This window comes from Diabrotica undecimpunctata, chromosome 6, assembly GCF_040954645.1.
Source record: "Diabrotica undecimpunctata isolate CICGRU chromosome 6, icDiaUnde3, whole genome shotgun sequence".
NCBI lineage: Eukaryota > Metazoa > Arthropoda > Insecta > Coleoptera > Chrysomelidae > Diabrotica > Diabrotica undecimpunctata.
In genome coordinates, this window is record NC_092808.1 from 82,790,256 (window position 1) to 82,807,672 (window position 17,417).

Sequence of the window (17,417 nt, forward strand, 5' to 3'; positions counted from 1 at the left end):
ACTAAAAAAGACGATAAAACTGTTTTTACTAATAAAATTACAGATTTAATTTCAGCATCCAGTCCAATCAGACGGGAATTCCCACTCCACAGGAAGTTATTCAAGAACAAAAAATTCAGGCCCACCTCAAGGAGAGGTGGACCCGCCCAGGAACAGCTACAGGATAACGAAACAGAACAAGAAATAACATCAGTAGAAGAATCCACCACGATGGCTTCAAACAACGTAGAGATCATGGAAGAAGAACCATTCCAGGCAGTGAAATGCCAGAGAAGAAATTCGAATGAAAACATAGCAGGAGCTAGACAGCGACCATCAACAAGTAGTGGAACGGTTAGAACTCAGAACCGTTATCAAGTTTTATCTACAATCAACACGGAAGAAACATCTTCTACGACGACAACCAGGAAAGAAAGAGTGCCCCCTCTGGTCATTGCAGGACAAATTGGGAGTTATGCAACCTTCATCAAGGAAATAACGAAGTTATTAGGACACAATAACTTCCAAATTTCACCGTCCGGAAAAGCAGGTACAAGGGTGTACCTAAAAACCAATGAAGATTACGAAAAACTTAAACAGGATTTCATTTCTACATCAACAGCCTTCCATACATTCACGAAGAAATCGGAAGTTACGAAGAAAATCGTCATGAAAGCGGCCCCAGGATTGGACCTCGATGAAGTCGAAGCTGACCTCCGTGAACAAGGAATCATCGGAAAAGTCACAGAACTGAAAACCAGGAAACCAGGAGCACAAAGCAGCTCCTACCTGCTCCAAGTGGACAAACAACAGGATCTGAAGGAGATAAAAAGGATAAACGGTGTGCAAAACATAAGAGTAAGATGGGACGCTTACTCTAAACCTTCCAGGGCAACGCAGTGTTTCAACTGCCAGGAGTTTGGACACTCTGCCAGAAACTGCTTCAAGCAACCTAGGTGCATGAAATGCGCCAACGGACATCAAACGAGACACTGCCCTCTCCCAAAAGGTCAGGTAAACAAAGTGAAGTGCTGTAACTGCCAGGAGGCACACACTTCCAACTATCCAATGTGCAGCAAGCACATTGAGTACCTAGACAGGCAAGCTGCGAGAAGAGCGAGGAACCAACCGCAGAAAACGGCTCCACAAGCGCCTCATCCTTCAACCTTCAGAAAAACCACCAGCAGTGTATCATATGCACAAGCGAGCAAAGGAGAACAACAAACACCAAGGAATGATGGAGTCAAGAGCACCTGGGCTGAAATTAACGAAATAGTTAATGTACAGAAAATGATGGAAATTCTTCAAGATATGAAGAGAGAGCTACTACAGGCAAAATCATTTGCAGAAAAAGCAATGATTTTCATGAAATATGAAGAGATCTACAATGAACCATAAGCACCTGAAGATACTCCAGTTCAACATAGCATCACTGAGGCTAAGGATCAGCGAACTTCGAGAGACAGTCGTAAGGCATAACCCAGATGTCATATGCCTGTCTGAAACAAGATACATGACGGACTCTCAACTTCCAAGGATAACAAACTACGATGGATTCGGAAGAAGAGACGAACCAAACGACAGAGGAGTAGCCATCTATGTTAAGAACAACATAGAATGGAACCAGGTTTTGATGGATACACACCATTTCGAAAGTGTTGGAATCAAAGTAGGTATAGCTAATATCTTTTCAATTTACAGGAAGCACTCGGAAGAACTAGCCATAGAAGAACTGGATGCCTTACTCAACTCTGCACCAACCGTAGTCGTAGCAGGAGATTTCAACGCCAAACACACAGCATGGGGATGTATGACGGACACAGCACCAGGAACAACTCTACTAAGATACTGCGAGGACAGAGATAGGATGTTATTCGCTCCAGACGAACCAACAAGGATCAATCCAATAAGAGAACACAACAACTCAACACTGGACCTGTTCATCACCAAGGATGTAATAATGGAAGACGTCAGAACATACTTCGAATGCAGTTCGGACCACAAGCCAGTAATAGGAAGGATGACATCGAGAGTCGACTTGCCAAGGATAGAACCAGTAGAAAGATGGAGATGGAAAGATGCTAACTGGCCTAACTACAGAAGACAGCTAAACCAAATGGAAATGAAGAGAGAATTCCAATCAACAGAAGAAGTAGAAGAAAAGATCGAAGAAATCACAAGAAGAATCCAACGAGCAATGGAAGCCAACATCCCAAAATCCATGACGAACAACAGAGGACTGATCATCCCAACAGAGCTACAGGACATCATCAAGGATAGAAACAAGGCCAGACGAGCATTCCAAAGAACCAGAAGACAGGAATTCAAGGACTACGGAGACATCCTATCCGAAGAAATAAGAGTAAGACTGAGAAGTCTTACTGAAAACCAGTGGCACAACAACATCAGAAGAGCTGAAGAAAACCATGGAAACGTTTGGAAAATGCTGAAGGCAAGAAGAAGAGGAAAACAAAAGATGCCACAAATCATGGACAACGAGGGAACACACTACGACACCCAAGGAAAAGTTGATGCAATATCAAGGAAGATGGCAGCCACACACAGACAAAACCAGGATATGTCGGATGCAAGAACAAAGAGGAAAGTCGAGCAAGAATACAACAGGATCAGAAGAAGGAACGAGTTCCAAATAGACGAGGAAGACCATATCAGCCCAAGCGAAGTTGCAAAAATCATCAGGAAACTGAAAGGAAGCAGAGCACCAGGACAAGAAGGAATTCACAACATCACCCTCAAGGAACTTCCGAAGAAGATCATAGTACAGCTGTACTATATCTTCAAATACTGCCTAGAAAAAGGACATTTTCCAAACAACTGGAAACACGCCAAGATTATACCTCTTCTAAAACCAAGGAAAGATGGAAGAAGACCGGAAAGCTACAGGCCCATATCACTCCTGGAAACGATGGGAAAGATCTTAGAAAAAATCATCTACAAGAGACTGGTGAAGCATACAGAAAGAAGAGGAGTCATCCAAGAAGACCAGTTTGGTTTCAGAAAAGGAAGAAACTGCGAACTCCAATTAGCAAGGATCATCAGCGACACGAAGATAAAATTCAACAGGAAACAGAAGACAGGATTAGCCATACTGGACATAGAGAAAGCCTACGACACGGTTTGGAAGAAGGCACTAATCTACAAGATGGACAAGGCTAGACTTCCACACTACCTCATCAACATCTGCGACATGTATCTATCTAATAGAACATTCCAAGTTTCAGCTGACCAAAAGATGTCGACGATTCAAGAAATCCAGGAAGGAATGCCTCAGGGCAGCATTTTATCACCCATTTTATATAACATTTTTGTTTCAGACCTCCCTACAGATCCAAGGACTTCTACAGCCCTGTATGCAGACGACACAGCAGTGTATGCATCCGGAAAAGACGAAAGAAGAATCATAGATAACATGGAGAGCCACCTGGAAAGAATCACGGACTACACCGAAAAATGGAAAATCAAGATCAACGCCGAAAAAACGCAGTTCATCATTTTCGGCCAGGATAGACGACAACTACGGAACCAGATCACAGTAGGAGACAACAGAATTCAGGAAACAGAGACGGTCAAATACCTAGGAGTCCACCTCGACAGAAAACTCAACTTCCGGATGCATACACAAAAAACTAAGGTAAAAGCTAATGCAGCTAAAAAACTAATACTTCCTTTCATTTTTAGGTCCAGTCCACTCTCGAAGGCGAAGAAAATTCAACTCTACCAAGCATATGTTAGGTCGGTGATTCTGTATGCTATACCAGTGTGGAGCTCCATTGCGGAATCACACTGGAAAAAGTTGGAAGCAACTGAGAACTCATGCTACCGAATCATCGACGGAACGGCATGGGAGGATAGAGTTACGAACGCGACAATCAAGAACAGGCTAGGATACACGCCACTAAGGGAAGTGGCCGAGAACAGAACCAGGTGGTTCTTCAACCAGGCCACTCGAAGACTGCGAAAGACCAGGGATATCCTCGAGAAGAACAGGATCCAGAGGATACACAGATCCACCCATAGACTGATCGACCACCTGATCAGGGTCTAACCAGGCGTGCAGGGAAGTAGGTACGTTTGCCGATTTTAGTACCTACAGAAGCAGACGAGGACACCACCCAGGAAAATCCAGGAACCGAAAGGAGAAATCTTCAAGAGCTGGCGGTGCACGAGCGGGACGTCGAGGAAGAAAGAAGGCTAAAATATCTTAAGTTTTGACATGTAAATATCTTAGAATGGCAATAAACGTTTTTATTTTTTATTTATTTATCTACCAGCTGTTCGGTAGAATATTTGTATTCTAGATATTTTGAATTGTTATATATCTGCAAAGCATATCTTTCTTCAGATATTCCCATTTTTTCGTGATATTTTCCATTCTGTAGCTCTTGGTTGATTTCTCTCTTATTTTTCCCCCAGAAATAGTTGAGAAATTTATTTTCAAAATCTGTCCAATTTTCAAACTCATCTTCCTTGCTTTCATACCATAACGCTGCTCCTTCTTTCAAATGGTTTCTAATTGTTTCTTTGCACTCGTCAAAATATCTAATATGTTGTAATTTGGTTTTCAAATTTTTAACAAACGGTACTGGGTGTGTTTTCCGAATATCCCCGCCAAATTGTATTTTCGACTCGCTTGTTCCATGGATGATAACTTCTTTTCTCTCTACCCCTCTTAGTTCAATTTCTGCCATTTGTTTTTTATTTTGCTTTAATCTTCTTTCTACTTCCTTCCTGTCTTCTTGTAGCGCCATTTCAAATTTTTCTTCTAACTGTTCTAATTATTTTTTCTGTACAGTCTTAATATCTTTCATTTTAGTTTCTATTTCTTCTTTCTGCATCTCTAGTTTCCTCTCTGTTTCTTCTCTGACTTTTTCTAAACAGACTTTTACCTCATTTTCATATTTGTCAAAACGCTTTTCCATTTTTCTGTCATTTTCTTCTAATTTTTGTACTATTGCTAGCCTTGTTTCCCGTTGGTTTTCTTCCATTGTCTGTTTTGTTTCTTGTTGATTTCTATCAATTTTCTTTGATGTTTCAATTTGGTTTTTCTCTATTGTTTGTGTCTGTATTTGCATCATTGCTAATAATTTTTCCAGCATCCCTGTTTCTTGTATTTATGTATAGCTTACATTTTGTTTAGTACAGGTAATCCAAGAATTTAATAACTTTCCTTCTTCGAAATGTTTGTTGGTTAATCCTACTTATCTGAATTATTTTAATGTTTTTTTAACTTTGAAATATTTTAAACAAACCAATATTTTTCTCGATTTTACATATCATAACAATATATATATATATATATATATATATATATATATATATATATATATATATATATATATATATATATATATATATATATATATATATATATATATATATATATATATATTTGGCATTTTTAATGTATTTTTAGTCGTACTTTACAATGGAACTAGTTGTAAATTGAAAACTTCAAATTTGAAAAAAATTTTATAAAAATTTATATTTACTCGTATAATACTCGTATTCAGCGAAAAATTTCACTTAAAAGATAAAATAATTTGCAATGCATACAGAAAGATACTCGGCTGCCAGACTAAATGAAAAAATAATGAAATATAACTTTCGAAAAATAAAAATTTATTTTTAGCGTTATTTATTAAGTTTTAGCGTTTTATTTTTAGTATTTGTTACATCAATAGCAAGGAGTTCTAGAAACTAATAGTATTCTTCAATAATAAAAATTAAAAATTTATAGCAAAAAGTCACAAACTATTTTTTACCATTAAAATGAAAAAAAAAACAGTTGGCAAAAGCATTTTATCATAAAAAAGCCTATGTTTAATTTATTCTTAATCTACTACATCGGTATTTTTATAAATAAAAAAAAATAATCCTTTTTAATAAATATAAATAAAGATTAGTTGGTAATACCTGCTAAAACGGCTACAAGTTGGGGAAACGTTCCCTTAAATATATTCTCTTTTGGTGTCACAGTCATCGCTTTAGGATCTTTTATTTCATTTGCTGTATCGTGTGTTGACCTTAAATTTAAAGTTTTATTAGAAAAACTAAATTTGTATAGTATATTTTTTTATTACATTACAAACATGCAAATATAAATTTTTAAAGTAATAAAAAGGGTAACATTTTACAATACATCTAAGTCTGTAAGTATATAGTAAGAACTGTTAACATGATTGATATTTAAGTTATCCATTATATAAAACGCTAAGATTATAAGCAAACTGCTAATTTTAAAGCACTATTAGCATAACTTACTAGATTCAAAGGGGAATTAATAATAGATCAAAACGGAAAATTAAAAGAAAATAAATTACCGGCTTCGTTTATATATGTTGACATATTCTGAGTGTTGGCGTATTTTATAAAAATAAAGAACTAATTCGAGGGAACCGAGTCATTGAAATAAAATTTAAACATATATTTATGATGCCCAATAAAATATGAATCCTTAAATAGACAATATCATTATTTAAATATAAATTACTGATTAATAATTTCTTAACTTTAAATAGGAACACCATTTTTTCTGCCCAATGAGAATTTAGTGAATTTTTATTTTTATCACTGATTTATTGCTTTCTCATTTAGTGATTAATCTGGGAGGAGGTACCAATAGGAAGAAGGTCCTTAGAACGCCCACAAATGCCATGGAAGGATAGATTTAAATAGAGCTACCCACCACCCAACTATAATGGACGTCCGTGAAAGATGGAAGCAAGTTATGCAGTCAGCCAAGACCCTTCACACATGGTACTGCTACGAAAACAAGAAGAATTAATATAAACTTTACAAAATGTTATATACGACAATTTAATTGTTATATAATGCAGTGAAGTACTTATAATACCAACAGAAACTAACCAATACAACTTATGACCTCTACAAACATCAAATATGTCGCCACACAGTATTAGTAAATTATGGTAACATAATAAAATAGAAATAATATAAAAAGAATCTAGGTGACACAGGAGAAAAGCTGATCGTTGGATTATAAAAATATCGGCTACTCACAATTATTAAAGAATCGATATTGTACTTAAAGTCGGCGACAGGTAGTCACAAGTAATAACGTTCTTTCATAGAACGGTCGTCGATAAAGGCACTTGACAGGTTGCACTCGCAACAGGTGTATTGGAACTTCTCATGCAGCCTAGATAATTTAAGTAATGTACCGAATTACGGTGGATTCAATTAGCACATCAATCATCAAATCAATGTACAGGTAATACATCAGGTCAATCCTCACACTAGACAAAACTGGAATAGAATATACTGAACTGAATGGATGGAGAAAACGGCAAACAGAATTGACGCAGTGTCATCGAATTGGAGGACGTATGTACGACAAACGAGAAAATTTACTGTATGAAGCACTGTATGAAGGTAAATGGATAATAGTGAATTGAAATTACACTTACCGCCGTTTGATGGAGACAACCGCAACAGTAACCATAACAAAAAACATCTCGATTTTCGATATTTAGACCAGCTAGGGATAAAAAAATAGTGGGAGTATTTGCCGAAGCGAAAGCGAAGAGTGGCAAGCGAAAATGGTACTTAATTGACAAGTCCGGTATGGTCTTATTTTCTATAAATTTGCTAGTTTCTTCCGAGAGAAAGGATTATTTCATCAAACAACCATATCTCAGTTTTTCTTAGAAAGTAAGCTGTATTGTTCGACAATAGGAACTATCTTCTTTGTTAAGAGGAAGGGTTTCTATTTAACTAACGAAAGATAAAAAGGGCAAGGAATATACTGTGAGCTGATAAAATACGTTAGGCTTTTACGGCCATCGTCTAACTTGTTAAACTGTTTGTTCGGGCTGTTAGGCCGTTGCCTTGTGAGATTAGTTCTTGACATTTCGCCAACACTAGAGGTTGGCATCTTCTGGAGATGTTACTGCTTCGCTTGTAAGCTGAAACTGACGCCGCGTTGTACTGCGGAAGACATATTTATATTTTCTAAAGAAGAAGAAGAAAATATAAATATGATAGAAAACAATCAAAAAGATTAGTGTGGTTTGACCTTTGAAACCTGAAAGAGCTTAAACCAACATTCAAATGAAGCCATCGGTCAAAATTAAATGTACAATAGTGCTCTTTTACAGTTTTTCTTGTGTTTTTTTGTTTCTTTTTTCTCGTTTAGTTAGTAAGTTTTAATGTTAAGTTATCGTAAAGTTTTTATAACATCTAGAAAAAACCTACAAATTGTTTTTGTAAATATGAACCCTGTCCGTTGTTTACTTATATTCTAAGTTCTTTTCTATTTCCAGTGAACTGACGATGCTTTTAAAAATAAAAGCGAAAGTATTCAAATAAATCTATGAAGTAGTTGACGACTTCCATTATTTGCCAATTATTGACCGATCAAACCTCTGCTATTCAACTATTGAATATATTTTAAATTTAATCAACGGTGGTATCTTTTGCAATACATTATATATATATATATATATATATATATATATATATATATATATATATCCTCGTCGGTCCACACGTACACATATGTGTACAAATTAATCAAAATTCATATTTTTCATTGTACGTTTCTTAATTTGAATTTGGAGCCACATATCGTTCCTTGAAGCACATGTCTACTTGGTTATGTAAGAAATACTTTAAATTGATACCAGTTCCTGGCAACTAGTTGAACTGCAAAGTTTGTGTTTTGAGGACGTTTAGAAAATGGATACTTCACGAGGTAAATCTTATTAAATTTCTTGTAAAGTTAGTAATCGAAAAACATAAATCTGGTAGTATCGTTTTGTAAGGATTAATTTACAAGATATATTGTACAGTAGGTATTATTTAAATTTTACTTTCTGCAAAGTTATCAGTCATCAAAAAAATTTGTTCACAGTTGTGTACATTAGGTTTTAATGCCATATTTGAAAATGTTTTCTGAAATTTCATTCGAAATAAATCTACCTTTTTTTTAATATTTAGACGCTGTAGAATCTTTTTTGTATTTCTTTTTCTAGAATAAACACTCCTCCTCCTCTATCCTTTATCCCTTTATCCTTGGTAAGGATGTGGTGACGTTATGGTATTTGACGAATGGTTGGTATCCATTCTTCTCTCTCTTGGGCGCGGTGTGCTGCCTTAGACAGAAATATAAATCAGGATGACGTACTCAATTATGTTACCGAGTTTTTGAATTTATTGGAAGTTTCTAGACTCCCACTTAATAATTTACAACTAAAAGTAGGATTAGTATGCTGCGTAACATTAATCAACCTCGACTGTGCAATGAAACTAGGCGGACTGTAAAAAAGCTAATGAATAATGTCATTGAGACATCGATCATCAACAAAAAATACAAAGGAGATGATGTTGATCCCGCATATAACTATGATTCCAATAAACGTAACATTTGGTGAACATGATGAACTTCATGTGCGTTTCGCTTTTGCAATGACAATATACAAATCAAAAAGCCAACTGTTGGAAGCGTCGCAAAACCGTCATTGTTGTATATTATTTATGCAAAATAAATAACATAAAAATATTGTTTATCAGAAAGCAATAAATTAATTCACCTTTTTTATACATAATAATATTTTTTTCATATAAAAAAAACATGGGAATAAAGAAACAAATGTTTATATTTATGGCATTGATTTATCTGAAGAAAGCATAGAATAGTCGCTTGAAGGCATTTTACGGTAGGTAATAAATAAGTAAGGATTTACCGGTATAACATGTCTAGGAGTTCAATAATCTTCTGATGATATGGTTGGTTTTAGTAAAATATCCTAAAAGGAAAGAAAGGAAATTTGGACCGAGATTGAAAGGTCAATTTTTAAAACTTAATAAGAGAATTGCTAGAATATTTATTTAATATAAAATAAGATGGTAACTTAGCATGGAAAAATTGTTTGAAAAAAGTAATGGTCTTAGGTAATTAGACTGGTATTACAGAGAAATGGGACGAAATAGAGATCCGTGCAGCGGGGTTAGAACGGTATGGATAAAATGGAAGAAGGACGGTGTTGGGTGTTGTGTGAAAGAACAATTACAATAAAACTAAATGATTAATTTTACGTCTTAGGACCTGATGCGATATATGGGACTAAATGTTTTGCAGCTAAAAAAATTAATACCCGATGAGTTTTGTAGAACTCCTCAAGATTGTAAGGAACTAAATCGACTACAATACAATTAAGAAAAGGTTCCGTAATGGTATTCTAAATGTAAAAAACGTACCCAAGCTGTGACATAAATTCAGATCACAATCCTGTAGTAGCAACTATCCGATTAAAACCTAAAAGAGTAGACAAGTCTAAACCCAGTTAGAGAATAGCATGGATTAGTGCAGACCAAGTACAGCAACAAAAGTATGAAGACATGGTAGACAAGCGGTAAGAGTCTAAGACAATAGCTCCCACTAAGGAGAAGACAATAAAAGAAAACATTAAAGACATGATTTCCGAAGTGGAAATTGAAACGTCAATAAACGTATTTTAACCTTTAATTGTGGCTTATTCCCATTTAAATAGTAATTAATGTGAGGGAAAATTAAAAATACTGTCTTGGAGGCAGCAGACCAAAGTATACAGAAAGAAACCCGTAAACATAAAAAACCATGGATGACAAACGAAATATTACAAATTATGGAGAGGAGAAGGATGATAAAAAACAAAAACCTAACAAGATACAAGGAACTCAACAGGGAAATTGAGAAAAAAATAAATGTAGCTAAGGAAAAGTGGATGAAAGAAAAATGTAAAGAGGTAGAAGATTTGCAAATAAAGCATAATGATAGAGAACTACACAGAAAGGATAAAGAAGTAGCTGGAATATGTAAATCCAAACACTTGGAATTAGACACAGGTGAAAAATTACACACATAGATACAGGTGAAAAATTAAACATTCTCACCGAAGAAGTTTTGAAGGCAATAAAAGACGCAAAGAGCAACAAGGCACCCGGCGAAGACCTAATAACAGCCGAACATTTTAAACACCTAAGTGATAATGCTGTCAGGAAATTAAAATTCATCTACAACGTTATATATGAACATGGCATAATGCCGCATGACTGGCTAGCATCCACAATATATAGCTCTTCCTAAAAAGTAAAAGCAAGGAAATGTGAAGACCATCGAACTGTATCCCTAATGAGTCATGCCGCTAAGATTTTTATGCGAATAATTTATAACCGAATTCACAATAAGTGTGAAGAATACCTGAGTCGTTCTCAATATGGTTTTAGAAAGGGTACAGGCAATAGAGAAGCAATTATGGGATTGACACTGATGGCAGAAAGGTATCTTGAGGTTCAAGAACGGCTGTATGTGTGCTTTGTCGATTATAGAAAGGCCTTCGACCGCATCAAACACGGAAAATTGATTGAGGTGCTAAAAGAAGTAGGGTTGGACGGACACGACATAGCTATCATAAGTATTACATACTGGAACCACACAGGATGCGTTCGAACAGAAAACGGAAACACCAAGTACATAAATATAGAACGAGGAGTGCGTCAAGGGTGCATTTTATCCCCCCTATTATTTAATGTATATGCCGAACATATAATCAGAGCTTCTCTTGAAGATCGCCCTGAAGGTGTCAGAGCCAATGGAATCATCATTAACAATATGAGATACGCCGATGCCACCGTAGTATTAGCGGAGATAAAAGACTAACTAAAAATATTAATGAACATATTATCAGAAGAAAGTCACAGGCTGGGTTTGGACATTTTCCATAACCAAAATTCTGGTATTCCACAAAAACCCCCATGAACAAGTTACACCTATCATACAAATAAATAAAAGAGGTTAGTCTTTGTATGTGGGTATATTTTATTTTATGAAAATCCTTAAAAGGGCAACATTAAAAGCACGAACGTTTTCGGAACAACTGTTCCATCATCAGGTTAAAATACCTAAAATAAGTATAAACCATTTAATTACAGCAAACGTGGTTTAAAATTTTGACTAAGGTTAAAGAAACAATAAAATGGTTTTACTTACAGGTTACCATGCCTGAGCCACCAAAATATTTGGGTAAAAACCCTTTAAAATGAAATGTGTTACCAAAGATTGTACATGATGTTAATAATATTATATGATGTTTAATATTTTAATTAGATTTTACTTCAGGTAACATACACCCATGCTTAAGTGAGTTCCAGTGTCCGGAGAGTAAACCTCTTCAAACGGACTTCAGCTGGCAACTGATTGATAAGACACCTATGAACGGTGTCAAAAACAAAATGTCAATGAACCATGAAACAGTGTTAGTTAAACATTATATTACTACAGCCAAAAGATTAAAAAACTTTGATGATGTTAAAATGATAACAGCAATCCAGGTGTTGGGTTTTAAAAATTTTTTCTATAATTATTTAATATTGAATATAAAAGATGTAAATTACTGGTGTTGTTGAAGGTCATGTTTAAGAGGATGACGTATGCATTAGGCAGCTTATGTTACTCTTTATCGTATGGAGTGTGGTCTAAAAGGTGTAATTTGTGACGAATTAGCTGAAATATATGGAAATGTCCTTTTATGTTGCTTACATCTAAGACAAGGAAAAATAAATAGAATATATTTGTAGCTAATGTAAGACTTCGTATGTAGATGAAATTGTTTAATACTGCTTGTATCGTAAAAATTTTTAATATAAGTGAGTCCAATCGATTGAGAAAAGGAATTGAAAATCTTCCGGCTGAAGGAATTAAAGTTATAATATATGTGATTAAATTTAAAAATTTGAAAAGGCTGAGATCCTCAGAGACCTGGCAGGAATAAAAGTAAAAAGACTAAAGAATAAAGGAGAGTGGGTTAAAGGGAAATGAATGAGTTAATCAACAAAATTAGAGATGATAGAGGTCCTTCATGCTTAAAGCATCTAGCACCCTGAATAAAATATATTTTCTGAATGTGAATTCTGATGAATTGCTGGATTGTGTTTAAATATTTACTGAGTTTAGAACTAATGAGTGGATGGTAGATATATGAAAAGACAGAGAACTAGTAAAAGAAAAAGAATGGACAGGAATATGATGTAAACGTAAAGATTGTAAGATAATGAAATAGTGAGGTATAATAGATATGATGTTAACAATAGGGGGCTGAAAAATTCTTTTGGAGGGAGTGTTGTGACAGTAGTGTAGACAGAATGGTTGTTTTAAAAAGCAACAATTGTTGAGAAGGATTAAGGTGTTGACGTGTATAGAGGAAGGTCAATTTTAGAAAATTTCTAAAATTAGATCTATATGAAGACTTGGAAATAGTCAAGGAAAAGCAAAGAAGCCCCAACTGCGTTAATCGCCATGTATCTTTCAACCGTGACTTTCAACCCTTACACCGACAACTCTTCTCATAACCCACACTTCTCAAATTTATCCCATCTTCTTTATCTGACCTTCCTCTATACACGTCAACACCTTAATCCTTCTCAACAATTGTTGCTTTTTAAAACAACCATTCTCTCTACACTACTGTCACAACACTCCCTTCAAAAGAATTTTTCAGCCCCCTATTGTTAACATCATATCTATTATACCTCACTATTTCATTATCTTACAATCTTCACGTTTACATCATATTCCTGTCCATTCTTTTTCTTTTACTAGTTCTCTGTCTTTTCATATATCTACCATCCACTCATTAGTTCTAAACTCAGTAAACATTTAAACACAATCCAGCAATTCATCAGAATTCACATTCAGAAAATATATTTTATTCAGGGTGCTAGATGCTTTAAGCATGAAGGACCTCTATCATCTCTAATTTTGTTGATTAACTCATTCATTTCCCTTTAACCCACTCTCCTTTATTCTTTAGTCTTTTCATTTACTTTTATTCCTGCCAGGTCTCTGAGGATCTCAGCCTTTCCAAATTTTTAAATTTAATCACATATATTATAACTTTAATTCCTTCAGCCGAAAGATTTTCAATTCCTTTTCTCAATCGATTGGACTCACTTATATTAAAAATTTTTACGATACAAGCAGTATTAAACAATTTCATCTACATACGAAGTCTTACATTAGCTACAAATATATTCTATTTATTTTTCCTTGTCCTAGATGTAAGCAACATAAAAGGACATTTCCATATATTTCAGCTAATTCGTCACAAATTACACCTTTTAGACCACACTCCATACGATAAAGAGTAACATAAGCTGCCTAATGCATACGTCATCCTCTTAAACATGACCTTCAACAACACCAGTAATTTACATCTTTTATATTCAATATTAAATAATTATAGAAAAAAAATTTAAAACCCAACACCTGGATTGCTGTTATCATTTTAACATCATCAAAGTTTTTTAATCTTTTGGCTGTAGTAATATAATGTTTAACTAACACTGTTTCATGGTTCATTGACATTTTGTTTTTGACACCGTTCATAGGTGTCTTATCAATCAGTTGCCAGCTGAAGTCCGTTTGAAGAGGTTTACTCTCCGGACACTGGAACTCACTTAAGCATGGGTGTATGTTACCTGAAGTAAAATCTAATTAAAATATTAAACATCATATAATATTATTAACATCATGTACAATCTTTGGTAACACATTTCATTTTAAAGGGTTTTTACCCAAATATTTTGGTGGCTCAGGCATGGTAACCTGTAAGTATAACCATTTTATTGTTTCTTTAACCTTAGTCAAAATTTTAAACCACGTTTGCTGTAATTAAATGGTTTAAACTTATTTTAGGTATTTTAACCTGATGATGGAACAGTTGTTCCGAAAACGTTCGTGCTTTTAATGTTGCCCTTTTAAGGGTTTTTATAAAATAAAATATACCCACATACAAAGACTAACCTCTTTTGTTATACGTGGTATACAGCTAGCTACAGGATTTATTTTCCTTGTGGATACAAATAAATGGTATCACCATTCACATATACAGAGAACTAAATAGTCAAGTAGACCATGGAAAAGAAATTAGAAAACGCTTTGAAATAGCAAGATTTGGTTTCATGAATATGCGTAAAATGCACTGTAACCCCAAGATATCAGTCTCAATAAGATTGAAAACACTAAAGTGTTATGTGTGATCTCTATTACTATATGACTGCGAGACCTGAACATTAAAACAATATGACATCAAGAAATTAAATTCGTGTGAAATGTACCGCCGAATGCTAAGAATAAGCTAGACCAGCAGAACTACGAATGAAGAAGTACTGAGAGCAATGAACACACGCCCTCATCTGGTCAATACTATTAAAATTAGAAAGACGTCATATGTATGACACATAATGCGCCATAGGGAATTTGAGCAGCTCTGGGTAATATTAGAAAGCAAGACTAAAGGTAAAAGGGGCATAGGACAAAAAAAAACCTTGGCTACGAAACATCAGAGATTGGACCCACACAAGAGGAAATGAATTAATTCATCAAGCCCAGAAGACAGAGAAATTTGCCATATTGATCGCCAACCTCAACAGAGAAGGCACTTAGGAGGACGAGGAGTGTTGTCGAAATAAAATTATTTAAACGACGGCAATGACAAAAAAGGAAAAAAACAAGAATTAATTTATTACAGAAATTATTGGTCTGGCTCATATATAATATATAGTTAAGATTGTTAAAGCATGTTCAATGACGAAGTAATTGTTAAAAGCGAGAAAAAAGTATTGAACTTAGACGTCAGCTGTGTAGTTTAACGCTTTTTGTGTAATATAAAGAAAATTTTTAAAACCAAAAATTTACATCACGTAGTATATACCTGCCCCTAACGTTTTAAAAATTTTTTTAAGGAAATCAGATTATTTTTCTGGTTTTCTGGAAGGAAGTTTCTGGAAATTTGGCATGAAGATATCAACAAAAAAATGAATGAATAGATAATAGATTATTTATTACGCAAAAGTAAAAAAGCGTTGCCGCATTTTTCCTTGTGTCAATATACTGGCGCTAACTTTAAATTTTTTATCCCAAATTTTCAGTTTCCTCTTATTCTTCTCTTTCTTTACTGTTTCCCTTAAATAAATTTCCAAAACGTTATTTTTAGACTTTTTTTCTAAAATTGTGATGTAAAATGCTATTTCCAACAACTTTTATTCCACTTATTTTTGTCAGGAGAAAAGAATAAAAATATGGGTCTTTACTAGTTACAAGCAACTTTTCCGAGAGATTTCTATATAATTCAAGTAAGGACTCCCTATATTTCACTTTTTCACAGCTATTTTTAAATAAATTCCAACTGGGACAAAATTTTGTTAATTCTTTTTCTTTGAATACAATATTTAGCATATTTTTTAAATTACTATATCTACGGTAAGCCTTTGTCGCGATAGCATTTAATTTGGTATTACTCGTTGTGATCATATAACTTTAATTTGATATTAGACGGTTGGGACTATGGTTCTAAGGATTGTTAATTTTTGTTTGTTGTCTATAAAATCAATTTTAAGTAGTTTTTAGTTTTACTCTAAATATCATTTTAAACAGAATTTTAGATAATATTATTTGTTTTAAGCAAAATTTTTAAATAAAAAAATCTAAGATCTAAAATATTTGTTGTATCCTTTTTAGTAAGGCAGAGTTCCTTTACATAGAAAAAAAAAACTGTATAAACTTCAGCATAATATTTACGACCAATATTATCACAAGTCCCAAAAAAAGTAGAAATTTTTTTTCACAGAAAGAAAATGAAAACATTTATAACATTAATATTTATAAGTTAATAATTATTATTACCATTATAACTTTATTAGACTTACTTGCCTCTTGTTACATTTACCTGTCACTACCTGTCAATGATACTTTCATCATTACGAACGAAGTATTATGTGACTTATGTACAATCTCACAACACTACATCATACCAGTTTAATTTGTATTTCTAATTCTTAACAAATAGTCTCAACAAATAGTTTTGGTTTGATTCGACGTTTGTTAACAATTGTATTGAGACAATTAAGTATTTAAACGTTAATAAAAACCGTTGAATATAATTGGTTCGACTAGAATTACACTAAAAATATTTTATGACTTACAGCTATAATTCCTCCTGTTTGTATAAGTATTTTGGTTTATAACAGCTGAGATAGGGTTAATGCCCAATTTAAAAATAATATATTTTTGTGTAACTATGGATAAAAATGGTATTAATAAATGTATTCTTAATAAATATTTATTTACAAGAGCCATAAATACTTTAATTTGTCTCATATTAAAGAAAATCTACAGTGGCTCACAGCTTAAATGATGCAGTCGCTAATCAATAAAACTAGCTTGTGGCAGTGGCAATATTATGTACTGTAATACATGAAAGAAATAAATATTTATTGTTATTTAACTTTGGTATATTTGAAACCCAAAAATAGCTTATGCTAATGTAGAAGACATATAGCAATTTAATTTCAGTATGTAATTTTTTTCTAATAAATATTGAGCCACTGACACAAGCTAGTTTTATTAATTAGCGAGTGCA

The 17,417-nt window shown here is 33.9% G+C and overlaps 1 protein-coding gene across 3 annotated transcripts in view; it reads right to left on the reverse strand.

The window, feature by feature from the left end:
- The window catches only part of LOC140443518 (uncharacterized), a 148,054-nt gene that overhangs the window by 16,473 nt on the left and 114,164 nt on the right, over positions 1-17,417 (reverse strand). For all 3 annotated transcript variants that reach the window (XM_072534828.1, XM_072534831.1, XM_072534830.1), the window contains one exon: positions 5,914-6,023. In XM_072534828.1, the coding sequence (XP_072390929.1) occupies positions 5,914-6,023 (110 nt within the window). The remainder of the gene's footprint in view (positions 1-5,913; positions 6,024-17,417) is intronic.